We start from the raw sequence: 22262 nt of genomic DNA, 5'->3' as shown, positions 1-22262 counted from the left end.
GAGAGGGGGGGGAGAGAGAGGAGAGAAGAGAGGGGGGAGGAAAAAAGCCAACTGGCTCGGTTGCTCTTTGTTTCTGGCCTGAAGGATAACGAAGGAACACCGGCGAGACCTCGGCGATATAATTTAATACCTGTAAGTCAACATTCATTCGATTCTTTTACTATATCAGTTTAACAACCTATTTTCCTTTGAAATGTAACGTTTTAAAATCTAAGTTCTTGCTTATTGTTATACGTTTTGAATAGAAGAAAAGCGGTATCCGTGACCGACATGTTTGTGTGTGTTTTCGCGGAGAGAAATGAATGAATTGTTGTAGTACTAGTTTTGGGAGATGAACCGTGGTACGGAGCCGGGGTACGGGAGGCGCGATGGATCAATCATCTCCAGACTCGATCAGACTACATTCCGCCACATCCGAAAACCGTCCAATAAACCGGTTTTGGCCCCGTTGAGCCGGTGAAGAGCATGGTCGGTTACCAGACTAGCTAGCGAGCTAACCACTAGCAATGGATGTTCTAGGCTAGCTAGATAGGGAACTCTTTGTGATTTGTTTTTCATTTTAAGCGTATTTTACACAAATAAATTTTGATTCAAATCGATTTAAATAAAGATTTCGAGTGAATAAAATCTGTGATATAAAACAAACTATTTTGCACTAATTGGTGATCTAGCTACCGTTAAACTACACAGCGTTAGCATTAGCTACCCGGTACATAGTCTGTAGTGTCAACAGCCCCGTGACACTAGCTAGCATAGCTAACTAACTAGCCTTGGTAGCATAGCTAGCTAGCATGTTAAAGCTAGCCTTATTGTGTCGAGCTACTAGCAGGTGTTTTGTTTTACTGTTCCATATCATCTCAACATGTCGAAGTTGTCATCTGAGTCACTTAACCTAATGTTAGCTAACATTAGCTACATTTTATAGCTAGTCTGATTTGCTGTTTTTTTTTTAAATAGCTTTTTTGAGTTGTGTGTTTGTCTGGAAGAATGGCCTCTTAAACGTTACTCAGTAGCCAACTGATTTGATGGTAGCGAGCTATCCATGCTAATGTTTTGAATGAGGCGAGATTATCCCTCGGCTTCTTTGTAGTAGAAGGGATGTGTGAACTAGATCTTCTATTTATTCAAACCAACTGGTGTAATTTGGATTGATAAGCTTTCAATTTTGTTTTAGCAATAAAAGAGAAACAGCTGGACATGAGAGAGACAGGAACACAAAGTACAGACTAGAGATGCTCATCTCACCCACTGTTAATGGATTTAGGAATATCACATAATTACGGCTGGATCATTATGAAAGCACCTAGGCAATGCTTGAAATATCAAGACATCGGCTGACATCTTAAACCTCAGCAGTTTGGTATCTAAAAGGCAAATACTTTTTCTGTTAACAATACAAGTCTCAAGTTTTATTTTCCATGGTTATGCAACAAGTAGCCTACATTGGAATTATTGGTCCTGCTCCTCTCCACGATTGCTTATCAGTTTCTAAATTCCTTTTCTGGGCGTCCAATTTAAGCCAGCTTGCGCTGGGAGCCAGCCACAGTGGGATGAGACTGTCTAGTGTGTTCCAGTCAGTGTCTCATCTTGGCTACTGGTCTGCTCTCTACCCAGGGTCTCTCTTCACTCGTCTGCCAGCTAGTCTATTCTCTCTCTCTCTCTCTCTCTCTCTTTCTCTCTTTCTCTCTCTCCTGTGTATGCCTTAGTCTCTCCTCTAACCGTCTTTCCCGTGCGTCTCTCTCTGCAGCTGCTGACTCACATTCCCACGGACTCCCCCAGAGAGATGTCCACCCCGGACCCCCCCATGGGAGGGACTCCTCGGCCGGGCCCCTCCCCTGGTCCCGGGCCCTCTCCTGGGGCCATGATGGGGCCCTCCCCTGGTCCTGGACCCTCCCCGGGCTCCGCTCACAGCATGATGGGCCCCAGCCCGGGGCCCCCCGGCTCCGGACACCCCCACCCGCCCCAGGGGCCGTCCGGTTACCCCCAGGAGAACATGCACCAGATGCACAAGGTGAGCAGGGGCTGGTCTGAGAGACTGTAGCGCGTCTTTTATACTCAAACCCACTCATCCCAACCAGAGACACCAGTCTCTTCTTAGTGGACAGCAGGTGAGTGATGGACGTACGTGACTCTAGTGTCTTTCTAGTTGATACTAAGGAGACACCTGTGCTCAGCCTGGTACCGGCCCATTCTTCTAACATGACAGGCAGTCCATGCTTAGTCTGTACAGTAATGTAGCACTGAGAGAGATACACTAACTAGGGCTGGGCTTGGCATCCTGTGCGGCGTGCGAGTGTGGCGCTGAGGAGCAAACCGCAGACCACGTCATCCAGGACTGTCCGACTATATCGGACACCCAACGGAATGTTTGGCCTGGCGGCTGTGGATGACGAAACGGTGACATGGCTCCTGGAGGTGTGCCCGGATATATAGCCTGGGTGACCGCCTCACCCAGGCTCGGGGTGGTAAAAGGATAGCCCCTTGGCCCCAAGCCTGGGCGGGAGAGGACAATTACATCCAACCCACACGAAGAAGACTAACTAGGGCTGTCAATTTAACGCCTTAGATTAGATACATGAATTATGCAAAAAACTGTCATTTTAATTTGATAATTTAATTAATGTGTATGTATTTGTATTAATCGGTTTTGCCCAGCGGACCCCATAGGCACCACAGCCCCCAGACCCCCCCTGAGCAGGCAGCACAGAATGAGTAGGCCAAGTCTACCTCAGAACAATTGACAAATGCGGTCGCAAACTACTATGGACTGCAGGTGAACTGCTATGGTAGAAGACAAGGGCTTAATGGAAGTGTTGCGAATTACGTCCTCCAATGTAGCTACAAGCTGGTATCAAGAGGCACAACAGTTAAAAAAATCCACAAAGGTACTGTACAGTGATCCTAACGTGTCTGTGTCTGTGTGTGCCTCCGCCTCCCAACAGCCCATGGAGGGCATGCATGAGAAGGGCATGCCCGATGACCCTCGCTACAGCCAGATGAAGGGCATGCGGCCTGGGGTCCAGAGTGGTATGGGGCCCCCGCCCAGCCCCATGGACCAACACTCCCAAGGTACGGCCCCCAACACCCCCCCCTTCCCCCTGGGGCCCGCGCTGCCCGGCTGGCACACCCTCACACACACAGTCAGATCAGCTTACCTGGAGCACAGCAGCACAAAAGACGAGAGAGAGAGAGAGAGAGAGAGAGAAAAATAGGGCTATGTTAGCGTGGCAGAACAGGAGAATGTGTTGTAGGTACGTGTTGGGTGTTAGCCTGGCGGAACAGGAGAACGTGTTGTAGGCGATGACATTTGCATAGTTCTGCTGTAAACACACCCAGCCCAGCCTGTTCCTCCGCTCTGATCTGGGAGCTGTGATTGGTAGAGAGAGGAGCAGACTGGTGATCCTGGCGCTGTAATTGGTAGAGAGAGGAGCAGACTGGCGGAGGAGAGGAGGGGGGTGGTCTGCTACTCTACCACACCACAACCCAGGGAGGGAGAGACAGAGAGAGAGACACAGGGAGAGACAGAGTGAGAGAGACGGAGTGAGGGAGGGAAGGAATAGGAAAGAGAGACAGATGGAGGGACTCATAGAAGACAGTGGATAGTCTTTACTCTGTGTTGAAATTGTGCTTGACAATGGGTTGGGATTCTCTTCTCCTCTCCTCTTCTCTCTCTCTCCCTTCTCCTCTCCTCTTCCCTCCCCTCCTCCTCCCAGGTTACCCGTCTCCTCTGGGGGGCTCTGACCACGCCCCCAGCCCCGTGCCCACCAACGGCCCGCCCTCCGGCCCCATGATGCCCTCCGGCCCCGGAGGAGGAGCCCCCATGGAGGCCGGCGGGGACCCCCAGACCATGGGCCCACAGGGCCGCGGCGGCGGAGGCCCCCAGGGACCGGGAGCCGGCGCCGGGCCGGGCGCGGCCGGGGGACCGGCCCCCTTCAACCAGAACCAGCTGCACCAGCTGCGGGCCCAGATCATGGCCTATAAGATGCTGGCCCGCGGGCAGCCCCTACCAGACCACCTGCAGATGGCGGTCCAGGGCAAGAGACCGATGCCGGGCATGCAGCAGCAGCAGCAGCCGCCCCCCTCCATGCCCAACATGCCCCCCTCCGCTGGACCCGGGGCGGGGCCGGGGGCAGGGCCCGGCCCGGCTCAGGCCAATTACAACAGACTTCACGGTGAGGAGGGGCGGAGGTACTGGGGACACACGTTGGATGGAACGGATGTCAGTCATAGACACGCGTACATATAAACACACGCCACAAACACACGACTGTTTTTATGCTTAATCAAATGAAGTTGTTTTGGTTAACCTATGTTGAGTTAAGCCAAACAAACGCAAAGGCTTGGTGGATCATGCCTGCCTATCCTCCCAAATAAATAGCGCTATTACACTAACCTTAACACTGTAAACAAGGGCACTGTAAACAATGGCACTATCACCATAACCTTAACACTGTAAATAATAGCACTATCACCCTAACCATAACACTGTAAACAATACATGGATAAGCGAGCCTGTCTGTCTGTACTACTAAACGTACAACACACACATGCGCACACACACACACAAATAACATAATCAGTCACTCACACATCTAGTCAATATCAAACAAAGAAACAATATAATTGTAATGCTAAACTGAGACCCCTGGTGGAGAATATGTGTTTGTGTCTGTGTAGAATGCTAGTGTGTGTGTGTGTGTGTTGGGTTATGAATATGAACTCCTGTCCTGTGCTCCTGCAGGTATGGTAGGGCCCAGCATGCCCCCCCCAGGGCCCTCAGGGGTGCCCCCCGGCATGGCCGGCCAGCCCACCAACGGCCCCCCCAAACCCTGGCCTGAAGGTGAGACACGGGCCGTGACCTGCCGCCCCCCGCTAGGGGTCGGGGGTCAAACGATCTTCGTCGATGTTCCTGTTTGTCGATGTTTATCTTTAGTAGCTCGATCATACGGGCTGACCACACACACACACTCAGAGAGGCAGAGAGACGCTAACACCCGTGTGTTCCAGGCCCCATGGTGAACGCCGCCGCACCCTCCAGCGCCCCCCAGAAGCTGGTCCCGCCCCAGCCCAGCGGCCGTCCGTCCCCGGCCCCGCCCTCCGTGCCGCCAGCCGCCTCCCCCGTCATGCCCCCCCAGACCCAGTCGCCCGGCCAGCCGCCCCAGCCCGCCCCCATGGTGCTGCACCAGAAGCAGAACCGCATCACGCCCATCCAGAAGCCCCGCGGCCTCGACCCCGTAGAGATCCTCCAGGAGAGGGAGTACCGGTGGGTGGGTGTGTGTGTGACGGTATGGGGTGTGTGTGTGTCCGTATGTTGACCGTATGTGTCTGACCGTATGTTGACCGTAACTGTGTGTGTGTGTGTGTGTGTGTGTGTGTGTTCAGGCTGCAGGCTCGTAGTGTGACCGTATGGGGTGTGTGTGTGTGTGACTGTATGGGGTGTGTGTGTGTGACTGTATGGGGTGTGTGTGTGTGACTGTATGGGGTGTGTGTGTGTGACTCTATGGGGTGTGTGTGTGTGACCGTATGTGGTGTGTGTGTGTGTGTGTGTGTGTGTGTGTGTGTGTGTGTGTCTGACCGTATGTTGTGTCTAATCTGACCGCGTGTGTGTGTGTCCAGGCTGCAGGCTCGTATTGCCCATCGTATCCAGGAACTAGAGCACCTCCCTGGCTCCCTGGCTGGAGACCTGAGGACCAAGGCCAACATCGAGCTGAAGGCCCTGAGACTGCTTAACTTCCAGAGACAGGTACACCCCCCCCCCCTCCAAACGCCCCCCACCACACACACACACACACAACTCCTCTGAGCGCTCGTCCTCCTCCCCGCAGCTGCGTCAGGAGGTGGTGGTGTGCATGCGTCGTGACACGGCGCTGGAGACGGCGCTCAACGCCAAGGCCTACAAGCGCAGCAAGCGGCAGTCCCTCCGCGAGGCGCGCATCACCGAGAAGCTGGAGAAGCAGCAGAAGATCGAGCAGGAGAGGAAGCGCCGGCAGAAACACCAGGTAGACGCGCGCACACACACGCACACGCGCGCGCACACGCGCGCACACACACACACACACACATCTGGAACACTGAACACGCCACAGTAGCTGTGTGACTCCGTAGCCTGACTCCAGACATTCCCTACATCCCTGTCATCTGTGGAGGATAGAAACACAATGCTAACCCTCTGTGTGTGTGCCTGTGTGTGTGCCTGTGTGTGTGCCTGTGTGTGTGTGCCTGTGTGTGTGTGCCTGTGTGTGTGTGCCTGTGTGCGTGCGTGCCTGTGTGTGTAGGAGTACCTGAACAGCATCCTGCAGCATGCTAAGGACTTTAAGGAGTACCACCGCTCCATCGCGGCCAAGCTGCAGAAGGCCACCAAGGCGGTGGCCACCTACCACGCCAACACGGAGCGCGAGCAGAAGAAGGAGAACGAGCGCATCGAGAAGGAGAGGATGAGGAGGCTGATGGTAAGACAACGCAGTGCGCACACACACACTAGGGCTGCACAATTAATCGTGAATTAATCGAAATCTTGATTATGACCTCCGCAATTAACTAATCGCAAAAGGCGAGACTACACAGACTACACAGACGAATCACAGGCGCTTATGCTGTCTGACCAATCACATGCGTTCCCGCTGAGTGCGCTGTGCGCAGCAATTTCACTGAGAAGACAGATAGCAGTAGGTCAAGACAAGTGTCACAAGAGTACCTGCAGCCGTGAGTAGTGAAAAATTTAGCGAAAATGAGGTCAGTGAGTTAGTAGCAAGAAAGGGATCAACATCTGTGATTTGGGAGCATTTTGGTTATTATATATTAAATATTAATCGCAATTATTAATCACAATTACCATTTTGAAGTAAATAATCGCAATTATTATCTTTTGTCATAATCGTGCAGCCCTAACACACACACACACACACACACGTTATTGTCTCACGAGCTGAGCCCAGTCAGGTAATTGTACTAAAACAAAGTGAGAGACTCTATAAGCAGAGTAGCATACACTGAAAGTATTAGATAAAAAGCCAAAGAAATATCATTACTGTAAAATTTTAACGAAGTATCATTTCCCGAGCTGGGAAAATCTGATCAAATATGCTAATATTAAAATTGACTGCAGATTAAAATTAACATTTAAGGCTAAATCACATTTACCTAGAGTGTATTAATGTGCACTCTCCCTTTTTTAAATAAATACAAGTCTTTAGGAGTTTAACGTGTGTGTGTGTTTCCAGGCGGAGGATGAGGAGGGGTACAGGAAGCTGATTGACCAGAAGAAGGACAAGCGTCTGGCCTACCTGCTCCAGCAGACGGACGAGTACGTGGCCAACCTGACGGAGCTGGTCAGGGCTCACAAGGCTGTCCAGGCCCTGAAGGACAAGAAGAAGAAGAAGAAGAAGAAGGTGAGTGTCTCCTGGAGGTCAGAGGGGGGGGGGGGGGGGTCACACTGATGATGGGGTGTTGTGGTCTAAGAGAGTCTTAACCGCTCTGTCTCTCCTTTCATCCTCCTCCCCTCCCTCTCCCTCCTCCTCCTCCTATAGAAGCCAGAGAGTGCAGAGGGAGGAATGTCTGGCCTCGGACCTGACGGGGAGGTGAGTTTGTCACTCAACACTCAGCCAATTACACAACACACACACACACAGTGAGGTCTTGATGAGAGCGTGTGTGTGTGTCTGTGTCTGTGTCCCTTAGCCCCTGGACGAGACCAGCCAGATGAGTGACCTGCCGGTGAAGGTCATCCACATGGACAGTGGGAAGATCCTGACGGGTCTGGATGCCCCCAGAGCCGGTCAGCTGGAGGCCTGGCTGGAGATGAACCCCGGGTCAGTCTGCCGGCACCGCACTAGTACACTAGTACTCTAGTACAGTCAGATGAGCAACCTGTCACCACACTAGTACAGTCACATGAGCAACCTGTCACGTCTAGACAAGACTACAGTGATATGAAGATGTCTAGACCAATAGTGATACGAACATGTCTATAGTATAGTGAAGATGTCTAGACTTTAGTATAGTGATATGAACATGTCTAGAGTTAAGTATAGTAAAGATGTCTAGACTTTAGTATAGTGATATGAACATGTCTAGACTTTAGTATAGTGATATGAACATGTCTAGACTTTAGTATAGTGATATGAACATGTCTAGAGTTAAGTATAGTGAAGATGTCTAGACTTTAGTATAGTGATATGAACATGTCTAGACTTTAGTATAGTGATATGAACATGTCTAGACTTTAGTATAGTGATATGAACATGTCTAGAGTTAAGTATAGTGAAGATGTCTAGACTTTAGTATAGTGATATGAACATGTCTAGAGTTTAGTGTAATATAGAACACCAGGCTTGACCTTCACGCTTGTCTGTGACAAATGAGATCTCCAGGTGAATGAGTAGACTGTGTCTGAACCTGTCAGTAGTGTGGGAGGGTACTGACCTGTCTGGTGTCTGAACCTGTCAGTAGTGTGGGAGGGTACTGACCTGTCTGGTGTCTGAACCTGTCAGTAGTGTGGGAGGGTACTGACCTGTCTGGTGTCTGTCCTGCAGGTATGAGGTGGCCCCACGCTCCGACAGCGAGGACAGCGGCTCAGAGGAAGAGGAGGTAGGACCGCCCCTTCCTCCACCAGGGGGCGCCGCTGCTCGCCTCTCTCTCATCGCCCGGGCGAGTGTGTGTTCTCTCAGTTTGACCCTCCTCTCTCTCCGTTCCCTCAGGAGGAGGAGGAGGAGCCTCAGGCGAGCAGCAAGACCACGCCCCCGGAGGAGAAGAAGAAGATTCCAGACCCGGACATCGAGGACGTGTCGGAGTACGATGCACAACACATCATCGAGTAAGAGACCAGCATCACCAGCTAACTGTTACTATAGAGACCAACATCCTGTTACACCAGCTCACTGTTACTATAGAGACCAACATCCCGCTACACCAGCTCACTGTTACTATAAAGACCAACATCACCAGCTCACTGTTAATGTAAAGAGATGGTGATCATTTTCTCAGTGGTGCTGACAATCCCCCCCTCTCTCTCTTTCTCTCTCCCTCCCTCTCTCTCTCTCTCTCTCTCTCCCTCCCTCTCTCTCTCTTTATCTCTCTCCCTCCCTCTCTCTTTTCTCTCTCTCCTTCCCTCTGTCTCTCTCCCTCCCTCTCCTTCCCTCTCCCTCTCCCTCTCTCTCCCTCACTCTCTCTCTCCCCCTCCCTCTCTCTCTCCCCCTCCCTCTCTCTCTCCAGACATGCTAAACAGGATGTGGATGACGAGTACGGCAGCGCCGCCTTCGCCCGGGGTCTGCAGTCCTACTACGCCGTGGCCCACGCCGTCACCGAGAGGGTGGACAAGCAGTCCCCTCTGCTGATCAACGGTCAGCTCAAACAGTACCAGGTAACCACCCTCGCTGGTACGCACTAGTACTAGTAGCCGGTGCTGTCGGGGGGCGTGGCCTGACCCGTGCTCTGCTCTCCCAGATCAAAGGTCTGGAGTGGCTGGTGTCTCTGTACAACAATAACCTGAATGGTATCTTGGCGGACGAGATGGGCCTGGGAAAGACCATCCAGACCATCGCCCTCATCACCTACCTCATGGAGATGAAACGCATCAACGGGCCCTTCCTCATCATCGTACCGCTCTCGTACGTACCTCTCCCTCCCGCCGGTCTCTCCCCTCCGCCTCCTGGTCTCTCTCCTCTCCCCCGTGTCCCTTCTCCCTCGGACGGTCTCTCCTCTCGCTGAGTCTTCCCTCTCCAGGACCCTATCTAACTGTTCTCTCTCTGTGTCTCTCCAGGACCCTGTCTAACTGGGTGTATGAGTTTGATAAGTGGGCTCCGTCTGTGGTCAAGATCTCCTACAAGGTCAGTAGACAGCAGAGCCTGGAAGCCCTGTTGCTTTCTAGACTCACGTTTTGACTGCTGGATATGGTCGTATGGCTATAGTAGCATAGACTTGTGTCTGATTGTGTGTGTGTATGCGTGTGTGTGTGCATGTGTGTGTGTGTGTGTGTATGCGTGTGATTGGGTGTGTGTGTGTGTGTGTGTGTGTGTGTGTGTGTGTGTGTATGCGTGTGATTGGGTGTGTGTGTGTGTGTGTGTCCAGGGTTCTCCAGCAGCCCGTCGAGCGTTTGTTCCCATCCTGCGCAGCGGCAAGTTCAATGTGCTGCTCACCACCTACGAGTACATCATCAAGGACAAGCAGGTCCTGGCCAAGGTACGACACACACACACACACACACAGATCTGGATATTTTTCTTTATTTTTCTTCTTCTTCTTTATTTATTTATTTATTTTATTTGTCAGGGACAATACAAACAACATTTGTCACAGGGGACAATAACATGATGTGTTGCATATAGGGTTTCTAGCCAAGGCTAATTTGCGACCCCTGACCCCTGTATCTGGTCAGGCTTTTCCACTTTAAAATGGTCACTACATCATTACCAAAAAATTAAATACAAACCTAAAATAGACCTGTATATAATACTACATACAGATCTGTATATCATATACTGTATGTATACTATACCGTAGATCTGTATATCATATAGATATACTACATATAGATGTGTGCATGATATCTGTGGTCCAGCTGCGTTGGAAGTACATGATCGTGGACGAGGGACACCGCATGAAGAACCACCACTGCAAGTTGACGGTGGTCCTGAACACCCACTACCTGGCCCCCCGGCGCCTGCTGCTGACCGGCACGCCGCTGCAGAACAAGCTGCCCGAGCTCTGGGCTCTGCTCAACTTCCTGCTGCCCACCATCTTCAAGAGCTGCAGCACCTTCGAGCAGTGGTTCAACGCCCCATTTGCCATGACGGGGGAGAAGGTGGGACACACACACACACACACACATGCAAACTGCGTCTCTGCACCACACCCTCTTTCCCATGAGCCTCTTTCCTGGTTCGGTCTCCCCCCCCCCACACGCACACACACACACTCTCTCTCTTCCCCCACACACTCTCTCTCTCTCTCTCTCTCCCCCCACACACTGTCTCCCTCTACCCACCGACACACTCTCTCTCCACACTCTCTCTCTCCCCCACACACTCTCTCTCCACACTCTCTCAGCCCCCACACACACTCTCTCTCTCTTCTGTCCTCAGTGGAAAGCAGATTGGCAATGGCAGTAGTTGAGAGCCGTTTGTCCCCCTGTCTCTCGTCTCCAGGTGGACCTGAACGAGGAGGAGACCATCCTGATCATCCGCCGTCTCCACAAGGTGCTCCGCCCCTTCCTGCTGAGGAGGCTGAAGAAGGAAGTGGAGGCTCAGCTTCCTGAGAAGGTCGGTACTACCCTCGACACCCCTGACTGCCCTCGACACCCCTGACTGCCCTCGACACCCCTGACTGCCCTCGACACCCCTGACTGCCCTCGACACCCCTGACTGCCCTCGACACCCCTGACTGCCCTCGACACCCCTGACTGCCCTCGACACCCCTGACTGCCCTCGACACCCCTGACTGCCCTCGACACCCCTGACTGCCCTCGACACCCCTGACTGCCCTCCACACCCCTGACTGCCCTCAACACCTCACTATCTCTCTCTCTCTGAGCTCGTCCAGCTCTGTGGTTCTGATATATAGATGTTGGTCTCTGATGAGCCCCCAACTCCCCTGGTTCACCTGGCGATGTCAACACTGCCCTCTGGTGGCTCCCTGAGGTACAAACGGCTGGTTAATCTCTCCACTGAGATGTATGTAACGTGTGTGGTGTGTTGTGTGTGTCTGTGTGTGTGTGTGTGTGTGTGTGTGTGTGTGTGTGTGTGTTCCAGGTGGAGTATGTGATCAAGTGTGACATGTCGGCGCTACAGAGGGTCCTGTACAGACACATGCAGGCCAAGGGAGTCCTGCTGACCGACGGCTCTGAGAAGGATAAGAAGGTGAGGAGGAGTGTTGTGTAAAATAATTTACTATGTCTTAGGTCAAATTCCAAGAAATAAATCTAAGTCCAGATTGGTTTCAAAGTTTCAAAATAACTTCAGAGTCTGAGAAGAAAATCAACTTGAGGCACCAAGAGTCCACATGCGATTTGACTTTATTGCTCTTCAGAAACAAACAGCAGAAAAGTCGGAGCTTCCCCGGGAAAGAACACCTTGTCCTTTGTGTTATTGACTTTTATAGTCTCATCACCACCCCCCCCCCCCCTTCTTGACCACATCCCACTTTCCATACATCACTTGCTTTGCCACCAATCAAATGGTGTCTAATTTGCTGGCTCAGCAATAACTTATGTCCAAATATGTCCACATCGTACCCCTATCATTTCCCGTCAGGGGAAATCCCCCCTTGGTACATGGGCACTTGTAAACTGCTTTCGTACATAAGACTGCAGTGCCAGCATTAATTCAATCTTTTGGCAACTCTGGGAAGAGAAGAGGGGAAGACTGGGAATCTAACAGGAAGACATTGGGATATTTTGAATGCTCAGGCCGGGCACACACTATTCTTCCCGCCTTAGTACTGCTAGCCTCAGCACTCTTAAAACTGCTGAGTTAGTAGGGGAACTCCATTTTCTACAGATCCGTTCCCATTGGCTACACCTGGTGGTGACTTTTTATACTACTGTTGGGCAGTTTATTGTTGGTCTCATCTAATATCACTCATGAGCAGATTAGCATTTAAAGTTCTGGTTATGTAGAACAATCTATACCATAGGATGATTATGATTACAATATCATGACATGATTAAAATGCAGGGCAGCTAAATCAAATTAAATCACTACAGGAGGAGGAAGATGAGTCTCTCTCTGCAGAGTCTAGCAGACTAACACTGCGTGTTACTACTGTGTTATAACTGTGTGTGTGTTGTGTTTCAGGGTAGTGTGTTATAACTGTTGTTTCAGGGTAGTGTGTTGTGTTTTAGGGTAGTGTGTGTGTGTTGTGTTTCAGGGTAGTGTGTTGTAGCTGTGTGTTTTATAACTGTGTGTGTGTATTGTGTTTCAGGGTAAGGGTGGAACGAAGACCCTGATGAACACCATCATGCAGCTGAGGAAGATCTGTAACCACCCCTACATGTTCCAGCACATCGAGGTACAGCTCCCCGCGCCACCTTAAATAACTCGCATCTCTCTCTGCTCCACCTTAAATAACTCACATCTCTCCCCGCGCCACCTTAAATAACTAATCTCTCCCTGCGCCACCTTAAATAACTCGCATCTCTCTCTGTGCCACCTTAAATAACTCACATCTCTCTCTGCGCCACCTTAAGTAACTCACATCTCTCCCTGCGCCACCTTAAATAACTCACATCTCCCCCTGCGCCACCTTAAATGGACAGTGAAATTGTGATTGGTTGTAACTGTGTTGTAACAGTGTTATTTCCTCTGTCTGCAGGAGTCCTTCTCGGAGCACCTGGGCTACACTGGAGGAGTAGTAAGTGGGTAAGTCACTTAAGCCCAGTTCCCACTGACCCCAAAACTCACCAACATCCACTAACATCTGAGTTCAGGCGTCAGTGTGAAGGGCATGCTCAGCATTCAGTCCCATGTCTGCTGACTCTGCAGTAGGTTTTGGTGTTTATCATCTCCAGCTCCGCTCAGCAGTGATGTAAACTCCCCCCCTGGGTAGACCCGCGGAGGCAAACTGCATAGTAGACAGTCATATTCCCTTGTCCAAATGAGCAACTTGTACCTCCTGCTACTTGTAGATTGTAAACTTGCTATATTGTTTAGCTTGCTAGCTGAGTATTTGTTCATGATTGTGTCAAGCTGCCAACAATTTTAAGTTTCACTTTTGTGTTCTGACAAGTAGGTTACATCCATAAACTCTTGAAAACCACTTCCAATTCGCTTTTATAAAAATCTATTTTGTACCACAATAAACTAGAGGCTGATAGTAGCCTACCAAAATCAATCAAACTCAAAATGGCTTAAAACGTAGCCAAGTGCAGCATAACCAGCCTGAACACTCATTCCGCCAATGCGCTCGTGATGTCAAACATGACGCAGCCGAACCCAGCGGGAAGGCAGCGTGGTGGGGATGGTCTCAATCACCTGTTTTCCCGCCGTTTTTCCCCGGTGGTCCCGCTTTTACAAAGCCCGTTTATAGGCACTTAACTTGATGGAAAACAGGTGTTAATCAACCTTCGCATCACACTACCTCAGAACATCATTTACTCTAAGAGGACTGTGGCGAGATGTTAACACACTCTTTCTCTCTCTCTCTGTCTCCCTCTCTCTCTCTCTCCTCCCCCCTCCCTCCAGTGCGGACCTGTACCGATCCTCGGGGAAGTTTGAGGTTCTGGACCGGATCCTGCCCAAGCTGAGGGCCACCAACCACAAGGTGCTGCTCTTCTGCCAGATGACCACGCTCATGACCATCATGGAGGACTACTTCTCCTTCCGCAACTTCAAATACCTGCGTCTGGACGGTGAGCACCTGCTCAGTCTCTAACGCTGCGCCTCCTAGTAGAACACACTCAGATCCTCAGTCTCTAACGCAGGGTCGGTCTCTTTCTGTCTCTCTCTTCTCTCTCTGTCTCTGTGTCTCTGTTCTGTCTCTGTCCCCCTCTCCCTCTCTCCCTCTGTCTCTTCCCCCCTCCCCCCCCCCCCCTCCAGGTACCACCAAGGCGGAGGACCGTGGGATGCTGCTGAAGACGTTTAATGACCCGGCGTCGGAGTACTTTGTGTTCCTGCTGAGCACCAGGGCCGGGGGGCTGGGCCTCAACCTGCAGTCCGCCGACACCGTCGTCATCTACGACTCGGACTGGAACCCCCACCAGGTACACACACACGCATATATACACACACACACACATATATATATATATATATATATATATATATACACACACACGCATATATACACACACACACACACATATATATATATATATATATATACACACACACACACACGCAACGCCCATACATGCACACACCCCAGCATCCTCTTCCATCTCTAGCCCTCTCCCACACCCTCTCCCTCTCTCTCTCTCCCTCCATCCCTCCCTTCCTCTCTCTCTCCATCTCTCCCTTCCTCTCTCTCCATCTCTATCCCTCTCTCTCTCTCTCTCTCCCTCCATCTCTCCCTTCCTCTCTCTCTCTCCATCTCTAACCCTCTCTCTCTCTCCCTCCATCTCCCTTCCTCTCTCTCTCTCCCTCCATCTAACCCTCTCCCTCCATCTCTCCCTTCCTCTCTCTCTCTCTCTCCCTCTCTCTCTCCCTCCATCTCTAACCCTCTCTCCCTCTCTCTCTCACTCCATCTCTAACCCTCTCTTTCCCTCTCTCCCTCCATCTCTAACCCTCTCTCCCTCTCTCTCTCACTCCATCTCTAACCCTCTCTTTCCCTCTCTCCCTCCATCTCTAACCCTCTCTCCATCTCTAACCCTCTCTCTCTCTCTCCATCTCTCTCTCTCTCTCTCCCTCCATCTCTCCCTGCCTCTCTCTCTCCCTCCATCTCTCCCTGCCTCTCTCTCTCTCTCCATCTCTAACCCTCCCTCTCTCTCTCTCCCTCCAGGACCTCCAGGCCCAGGACCGCGCCCACCGTATCGGCCAGCAGAACGAGGTGCGCGTGCTGCGCCTCTGCACCGTCAACAGCGTGGAGGAGAAGATCCTGGCGGCCGCCAAGTACAAGCTGAACGTGGACCAGAAGGTCATCCAGGCCGGCATGTTCGACCAGAAGTCGTCGAGCCACGAGCGCCGGGCGTTCCTGCAGGCCATCCTGGAGCACGAGGAACAGGACGAGGTCGGGGCCCAGGGGGGCTGGCGCCAGGGGGGGAACTGGGTGGGGGTTAGTAACTGCGTCTCTGCACCACACCCTCTTTCCCATGAGCCTCTTCCCTGGTTCGGTCTCCCACACACTCTCTCTCTCCCCACACACTCTCCCTCTCTCTCGCCCCCCACACACACTCTCTCTCCCCACACACACTCTCTCTCTCTCCCCCCTCACACTCTGTCTCCCTCTACCTACCCACACACTCTTCTCTCCACACTCTCTCTCTCCCCCCACACACACTCTCTCTCCCCACACACTCTCTCTCTCCATCCCTTTGTCCCCCTCTCTCTCTCTCCTCTCTCTCTGTCTCTCTCTCTCTCTCTCTCCTGTTTTCTTTTAGGTGCAGTCTCTTCCTGTCTGTCTGTCCTCCATCCACAGTAGAATAAGAGTAGAATCACTAGAGTCCTAACAGTAGAATCACTAGAGTCCTACAGTAGAATCACTAGAGTCCTAACAGTAGAATCACTAGAGTCCTACAGTACAATCACTAGAGTCCTAACAGTAGAATCACTAGAGTCCTACAGTAGAATCACTAGAGTCCTAACAGTAGAATCACTAGAGTCCTAACAGTAGAGCAGCTCTCCTTCACTCCACCTCCTCACTAGTTCATCATAACCACTACATGCCCGAACCTGCCCGTTCAGAGGCGTGTCTCTGTGAGGCTCCTCCCCCCCCATGCGGCCCTGTTCTGGTCTGACTCCGCCTCTCTGGTCTCCCCCTCCTATCAGGAGGAAGACGAGGTCCCCGACGACGAGACCGTCAACCAGATGATCGCCCGCAGCGAGGAGGAGTTCGACCAGTTCATGGTGAGGATCCGCCCCTCTGTCTCCTGATTGGTTGGCTCTGAAGTTGGAGGAGGAAGCAGAGACTCCTGCTATTGGCTCTTAGAACACGTTGATGAAACGGGAGCTTTTCATGTTGCACCTCTCTGAGTCTGAACACTGGCTACCACTGAGTCTGATCTGGAGACACACTGAGATTGGCTTCTCCTCCTCCCTCTCTTCCTCTCTCTCCTCCTCCCTCTCTCCTCCCTCTCTCTTCCTCTCCCTCTCTCCTCCCTCTGTCCTCCTCTCCCTCTCCTCCTCCTCTCTCTCCTCCCCCCTCTGTCCTCCTCTTCCCCCCCCAGCGTATGGACCTGGACCGGAGGCGCGAGGAGGCGCGGAACGTGAAGCGTCGCCCGCGGCTGATGGAGGACGAGGAGTTGCCCACCTGGATCATGAAGGACGACGCGGAGGTGGAGCGCCTCACCTGCGAGGAGGAGGAGGAGAAGATGTTCGGCCGCGGCTCCCGGCAGCGCAAGGAGGTGGACTACAGCGACTCCCTCACCGAGAAGCAGTGGCTCAAGGTGGGTCCCCAACCGCGGAGGTCGTGGGGTCATAGTTGATGATTCAGACCTATGAGGGTCACGGTTACAGATCCCTGATCCCAGGGGCACTGCTAAAAAAAAAAAAAGAAGGAAGATAGATTTCATATCCGTCCAAAATACGAGGCTTATGTACAAAATGAAAAAGAATAAAATTACATTTTCTCTATAATTTTAGTTTTTATTAATATAATTCTAGTTTTGTAAACGCACAATACAGTTTGCTATTTGTGTTTTTTTTTGTAAAGCTTAGGTTTTTTATTTCAGTTAACTAAAATGTTTTTTTCCCACCTTCATTTTTTAGTTAGTTTTTGTTAATTATAATATTCTTGGTGTGTGTGTGTGTCCTCCAGGCCATCGAGGAGGGAACTCTGGATGAGATCGAGGAGGAGGTGCGTCACAAGAAGACGACCAGGAAGAGGAAGCGCGACCGCGACCTCGACCTGCCGGGCCCGGCCACGCCCAGCTCCAGCGGGGGGCGGGGCCGGGAGAAGGACGAGGAGGTGAAGAAGGCCAAGAAGCGTGGGCGGCCCCCTGCAGAGAAGCTCACCCCCAACCCCCCCTCCCTCACCAAGAAGATGAAGAAGATTGTGGACGCCGTCATCAAGTACAAAGATGGGTGAGGAAGGGCGTTCTGTGTGTCCCTCCACAGACACAGTAGCTGTTGCTGCAGTCCACTTGGCTCGTGAAGTTGTGATTCACGCAGTACTACTCGCAGTTTAACTGGAACGCCCCTCTGGACTTGCTTTCCCCACTCGTACCCCTCACCCCGACCCCCAGCTCACTCTGGAAGTACTAAACAAGATGGCCGCTCCCTGTGTAACTAAGTAAAACCTTAGTAATCCTGTTTTATTAGCATTTCTGTCTTATTTGTGTCTCATTAAGTATTCCCCAACTAGCGGACTTCGCTACCTCTATATGCACAAAATACCACACAGTGCGTTGTTATCTACTGGTTTGGCAAACAAAGCTAGCTAATGTCCATCTTTGCGCCAAGTCGTTGTCGTCTACTGTAGCGCGGTGACCTCGTGGGTGACGTCGTTCTCCGTTCACCTCCCACCTCAGCACTTCCCAGACAAACGGAACGCAGTGTTGGCTTGGCTTGGTTTCTTCTTCTGTTGCTCTGCGTTGTGTATTTTTTTGTAAGCCTTGATAAGAGTTGCAGCACCATCTAATTATGAACCACGATTTTAATAGCCTTCTTGTTGTGATAGTCATTGATGAAATCACCACAACACAGGATTGGAAGCGGCAAACAATGATTTATTGGACAGAACTTAAACTCACATGGAACAGTCCCTGTCTCTCCCTGTCTCTGTGGCTGGAGCTGTGGGCCGAGGATCGAGGCCTCAGTCTTCTTCCCTACTCCCCCGCTTGGTCTAATCGGGCTGGGCAGCCACAGGCACAGCAAGTCTACCGCGTTCACAAATCAAAGTCTCAAGGTTTGGTTGAGACGGTAAATAGTGCTCTCTCGGCCCACCCCCCACACCTAAGCCTGCCCGTTTAGGTGAAGCTAGATTGGTGGAGGAGTGACCATACAGATGTCGCCTGTCACCCTAACATGATATCTTAATCACCATTGGTTGTCAGTCTAGGTTGTGTCTGTTTATAGTGTCCCATAGAGGTGTCATTAATACCCCAGAGGAGAGGCCCCCCCTGTGGCCTAAGTGTGACCTCTTGATACCCACTACCGCGAACGGCCACAGCAGCACCAGCTGTCTCCCTCACTCTACTACGACTACAGTGTCCACATGAAAACAAACAAACACATTAAATCAAATACATAGCAGTAATACTCTGTAGATGTTAGAGACATTTCTCCCTAGATTCTTCAGCAGCATGTAGTCTGACCCTCCGCAGGCACCGTAGCTGTAGTCTGTTCCATTTTAGTGTTATTGTAATCTGCCTGTCTTGTCTGATTCCAGTCAGTCCTTTTATGGTGAACTAACCCTGGCCGGTGTGTGCGTGCGTGTGTGTGTCTCGCAGCAGTAATGGCCGCCAGCTGAGCGAGGTGTTCATCCAGCTGCCGTCGAGGAAGGAGCTGCCAGAGTACTATGAGCTGATCCGCAAGCCGGTGGACTTCAGGAAGATTAAGGTAAACAACAACAACAACACGCTCTAGGAGAGAACTGTCTGCGTTGCTGGGGAGGGAGGGAGGGAGAGAGGGAGAGAGGGAGGGAGGGAGAGGTGTGCTCTGCTGGGGAGAAAGAGAGAGAGAACCCTGCTCTGCTGGGGAGGGAGGGAGGGAGGGAGAGAGAGGGAGAGAGAGGTGTGCTCTGCTGGGGAGAAAGAGAGAGAGAACCCTGCTCTGCTGGGGAGGGAGGGAGAGAGAGAGGGAGAGAGAGAGAGGTGTGCTCTGCTGGGGAGAAAGAGAGAGAGTGCTCTGCTGGGGAGGGAGGGAGAGGGAGAGCGAGAGAGCTGTGTGGTCTGCTGGTGATCTAACCCCCCCCCCCCCCCCCCCCTCCCAGGAGAGGATCCGCAGTCATAAGTACCGCAGTCTGAACGACCTGGAGAAAGACGTCATGCTGCTCTGTCAGAACGCACAGACCTTCAACCTGGAGGGCTCGCTGGTGAGTCGACCCCTGACCTCAAACCCTAGACCCTGACCCTATCTTATCATATCTTAACCTCAGCCAGATCTCTGAAGAAGAATCCCTTCTACTCATCAGTCCAGTAATAACTGTTTCTCTCTCTCTCTCTCTCTCTGTCTCTCTCTCTCTCTCAGATCTATGAGGACTCCATCGTGCTCCAGTCAGTGTTCACCAGCGTGAGGCAGAAAATCGAGAAGGAGGAGGACAGCGAAGGAGAGGACAGTGAGGAAGAGGAGGATGAGGTGGACGAAGGCTCCGAGTCTGAATGTGAGGATTCATACACGCGCACACACACACACACACTACATTAGTCATTTAGCAGCACATTAGTCATTTAGCAGCGTCTAGGGAGCACGTGGTGGAGCGACTAGGATCATGACCTAGTCATAAACTGTTGGCTTGGTTGTCCTTTGTAGTAGCTTCACTCATATCTCTCTCCTTCTCCCCCCCCCCTCTGTCTCTCTCCCTCCCTCCACCTCTCTCTCTCCATCCCTCTTTTTCCCTCCCTCTCTCCATCTTTCTTTCCATCTCTCTCCCTCCCTCCCTCTCTCTCTCACTCCCTCTTTCTCTCTCCCTCCATCTCTCTCTTCCTCTGCCTCCATCTCTCTCTCTCCATCTCTTTCTGTCTATCTCCCTCCATCTCTCTGTCTTTCTCTCTCTCCCTCCATCTCTCTTTCTCTCTCTCTCTCTCTCTCTCTCAGCTCGCTCAGTGAAGGTGAAGATCAAGCTGTCCAGGAAGGAGAAGGACAGGGGGCGGGGCCAGCGACGCAGGGGGCGGGGCTCCCGGGCCAAACCTGTAGTCAGTGACGATGACAGCGAAGAGGAGCAGGAGGAGGTGAGACACACACATGCGCGCACACACACACATACTGAGGAGCAGGAGGATTTGAGACACACAGATACTGAGGCTCTCTCTTCCTGGTTGTGTGTTCTAGGAGCGTTCTGCCAGCGGTAGTGAGGAGGACTGAGTGGAACCATCTGGACCAGCGGCCCCCCAGATCTGGACCAGTGCCCCCTCAGGTTCGGACCCTCTGTTCTCAGCAGAGAGAGAGAGCGCCTGGAGGGTCCGCCATCTGCAGAGGCCTAGTTGACTAGTTTACTAGATGAGATGAATTTTAATGAGACAAATTTATTATTAGCATTATTAAAGTTCAACCATAAATTAAAAACCAACAAAAAATAGAAAAAAAAACATGAAACCTTTCATTTCTCTATTTAAATGCAGACAGACGGGCTGCGTCTGTGATTGGTAGACAGACGGGCAGGTTGTGTCTGTGATTGGTAGACGGACAGGCAGGCTGCGTCTGTGATTGGTTAGGACTGTGTGTGTAAATCTTCTAGTTTCCTCTAAATGATTAAGACTGGTCTGGAAGAGCAGACTGATCCTGGACCACAGAGACAGAGAGACAGTCGACACTTTTTTAAACTTTATTCTTCTTGTTTTGTCATTTTATTGTTTCGTTTTTTTTTTCTTTTTGAGCTGAGTCCCTGTGTTCTCCTAGAATACACGTCTCTGTGTCTGTTGAATTCCCTCTCTGTCTCAATGTCGATGCTTAATTTAAGAAAACACATGGGATCACGGTACACCCCCCACCCACCCACCCACTCTGTGTATGTGAATGAGGGGGTGGGGTGGGGGAGGGGGGTTGGGACTCTGTTTTGTGTCTGTGTCACTGGATTACAAAAACAACAATAAAGACATCTCATGATTCTACTTCCTGCTGTGACGTGGTCTCTTCCTGTGTGCATCACCACCTCATGGATGTATTAAGAGAGCTGGGCGAGGCCATCAAAGATGGCCGCCCAGTCGTTCCATGGAGGTATTGATTCATTCCAATGAGAGTTGCTCACCCAGCGCGCACGGCAACAGTTTCTACAACTCCTAGGCTGCGTTCCGAATCGCATACTTCCATACTATATAGTGTGCCAAAAAAGGATGCATCTCCCACTACATAGTAGCCTATGCCACATGCAGCATGGCTAAAATACCAGGATGTCCTACTACATCCGGTCGTATTTTGCAGTATGCAAGCCAGCAGGCTCGTACTTTCTAGGGACAGCTGTAGTACGTACTGGTAGTAAAAAGGAAGTACAGTATGCCAACGCAACTCTACTTCCGTAGGCCACAGCACATGTGCAGTAGTTTTCTTGGCCCCGTTTGTGCCTCTTTCCCAGAGAGCAGTGCGGCGCTGCCGTAGACGTGGAGGAAGAAACAGCTGTAGGCTAAGCTACAGTTCTTGGTGGATTGAAAGAAAAATAGACCCAATGATTTAAAACTTGATAATTTTAAGAGCTGTTTTTTACTTTGAGTCTGAACCCTGACCTGCTGCTCTGCCTCTTGGTTTTGGTTCTATCCCACATCAACTGGTCAAACTGGACTGACCTGACAGGACTGGGAGATCTGGGACCAGAAGGTCAGTCAGTTGACATGACTCATCTTACATTGTCGCAGGTGTACCAACTGTCCATGTGGAGGCGCCAAAGCCATTAATGAAGAAATGTATGACAATCTGACGGTGATGGTGTAATATGGAAATATCTAAATGGGCTTCCGTTATCACCAAAACAGGTTTATTTTTGTGTGTGGCAATCGGACTCGAACATCAGACAACAGCAAAGTC

General features: G+C 51.4%; 1 protein-coding gene across 3 annotated transcripts; it reads left to right on the top strand.

The window, feature by feature from the left end:
* Positions 1-21047, top strand: smarca4a (SWI/SNF related BAF chromatin remodeling complex subunit ATPase 4a). Of its 3 annotated transcripts, none has more exons than XM_084449138.1 (34): positions 1-132; positions 1748-2011; positions 2943-3069; positions 3714-4172; positions 4742-4840; positions 5008-5263; positions 5617-5743; positions 5826-5999; positions 6276-6449; positions 7221-7388; positions 7530-7577; positions 7678-7808; positions 8532-8586; positions 8697-8812; positions 9211-9358; positions 9442-9605; positions 9758-9824; positions 10066-10176; positions 10556-10798; positions 11142-11255; positions 11745-11852; positions 12916-13002; positions 13306-13352; positions 14175-14341; positions 14529-14692; positions 15430-15702; positions 16416-16493; positions 16814-17032; positions 17404-17669; positions 19037-19145; positions 19519-19620; positions 19776-19908; positions 20343-20476; positions 20577-21047. In XM_084449138.1, the coding sequence occupies exons 2-34, from the start codon at positions 1784-1786 to the stop codon at positions 20607-20609; spliced, it is 4929 nt and encodes a 1642-aa protein (XP_084305264.1). In that variant the 5' UTR covers positions 1-132; positions 1748-1783; the 3' UTR covers positions 20610-21047. The 3 variants fall into 3 exon arrangements, with proteins under 3 accessions (XP_084305264.1, XP_084305263.1, XP_084305262.1); XM_084449137.1 differs by having other exon boundaries at positions 7527-7577; positions 19040-19145; XM_084449136.1 differs by having other exon boundaries at positions 7527-7577.
* The last annotated feature ends 1215 nt before the right edge of the window (positions 21048-22262 follow it).

This window comes from Borostomias antarcticus, assembly GCF_949987555.1.
Source record: "Borostomias antarcticus genome assembly, chromosome: 14".
NCBI classification, from domain to species: Eukaryota; Metazoa; Chordata; class Actinopteri; order Stomiiformes; family Stomiidae; genus Borostomias; species Borostomias antarcticus.
The sequence above is the reverse complement of the archived record's forward strand: the minus strand, read 5'-3'. Positions and strand labels throughout refer to the sequence as shown.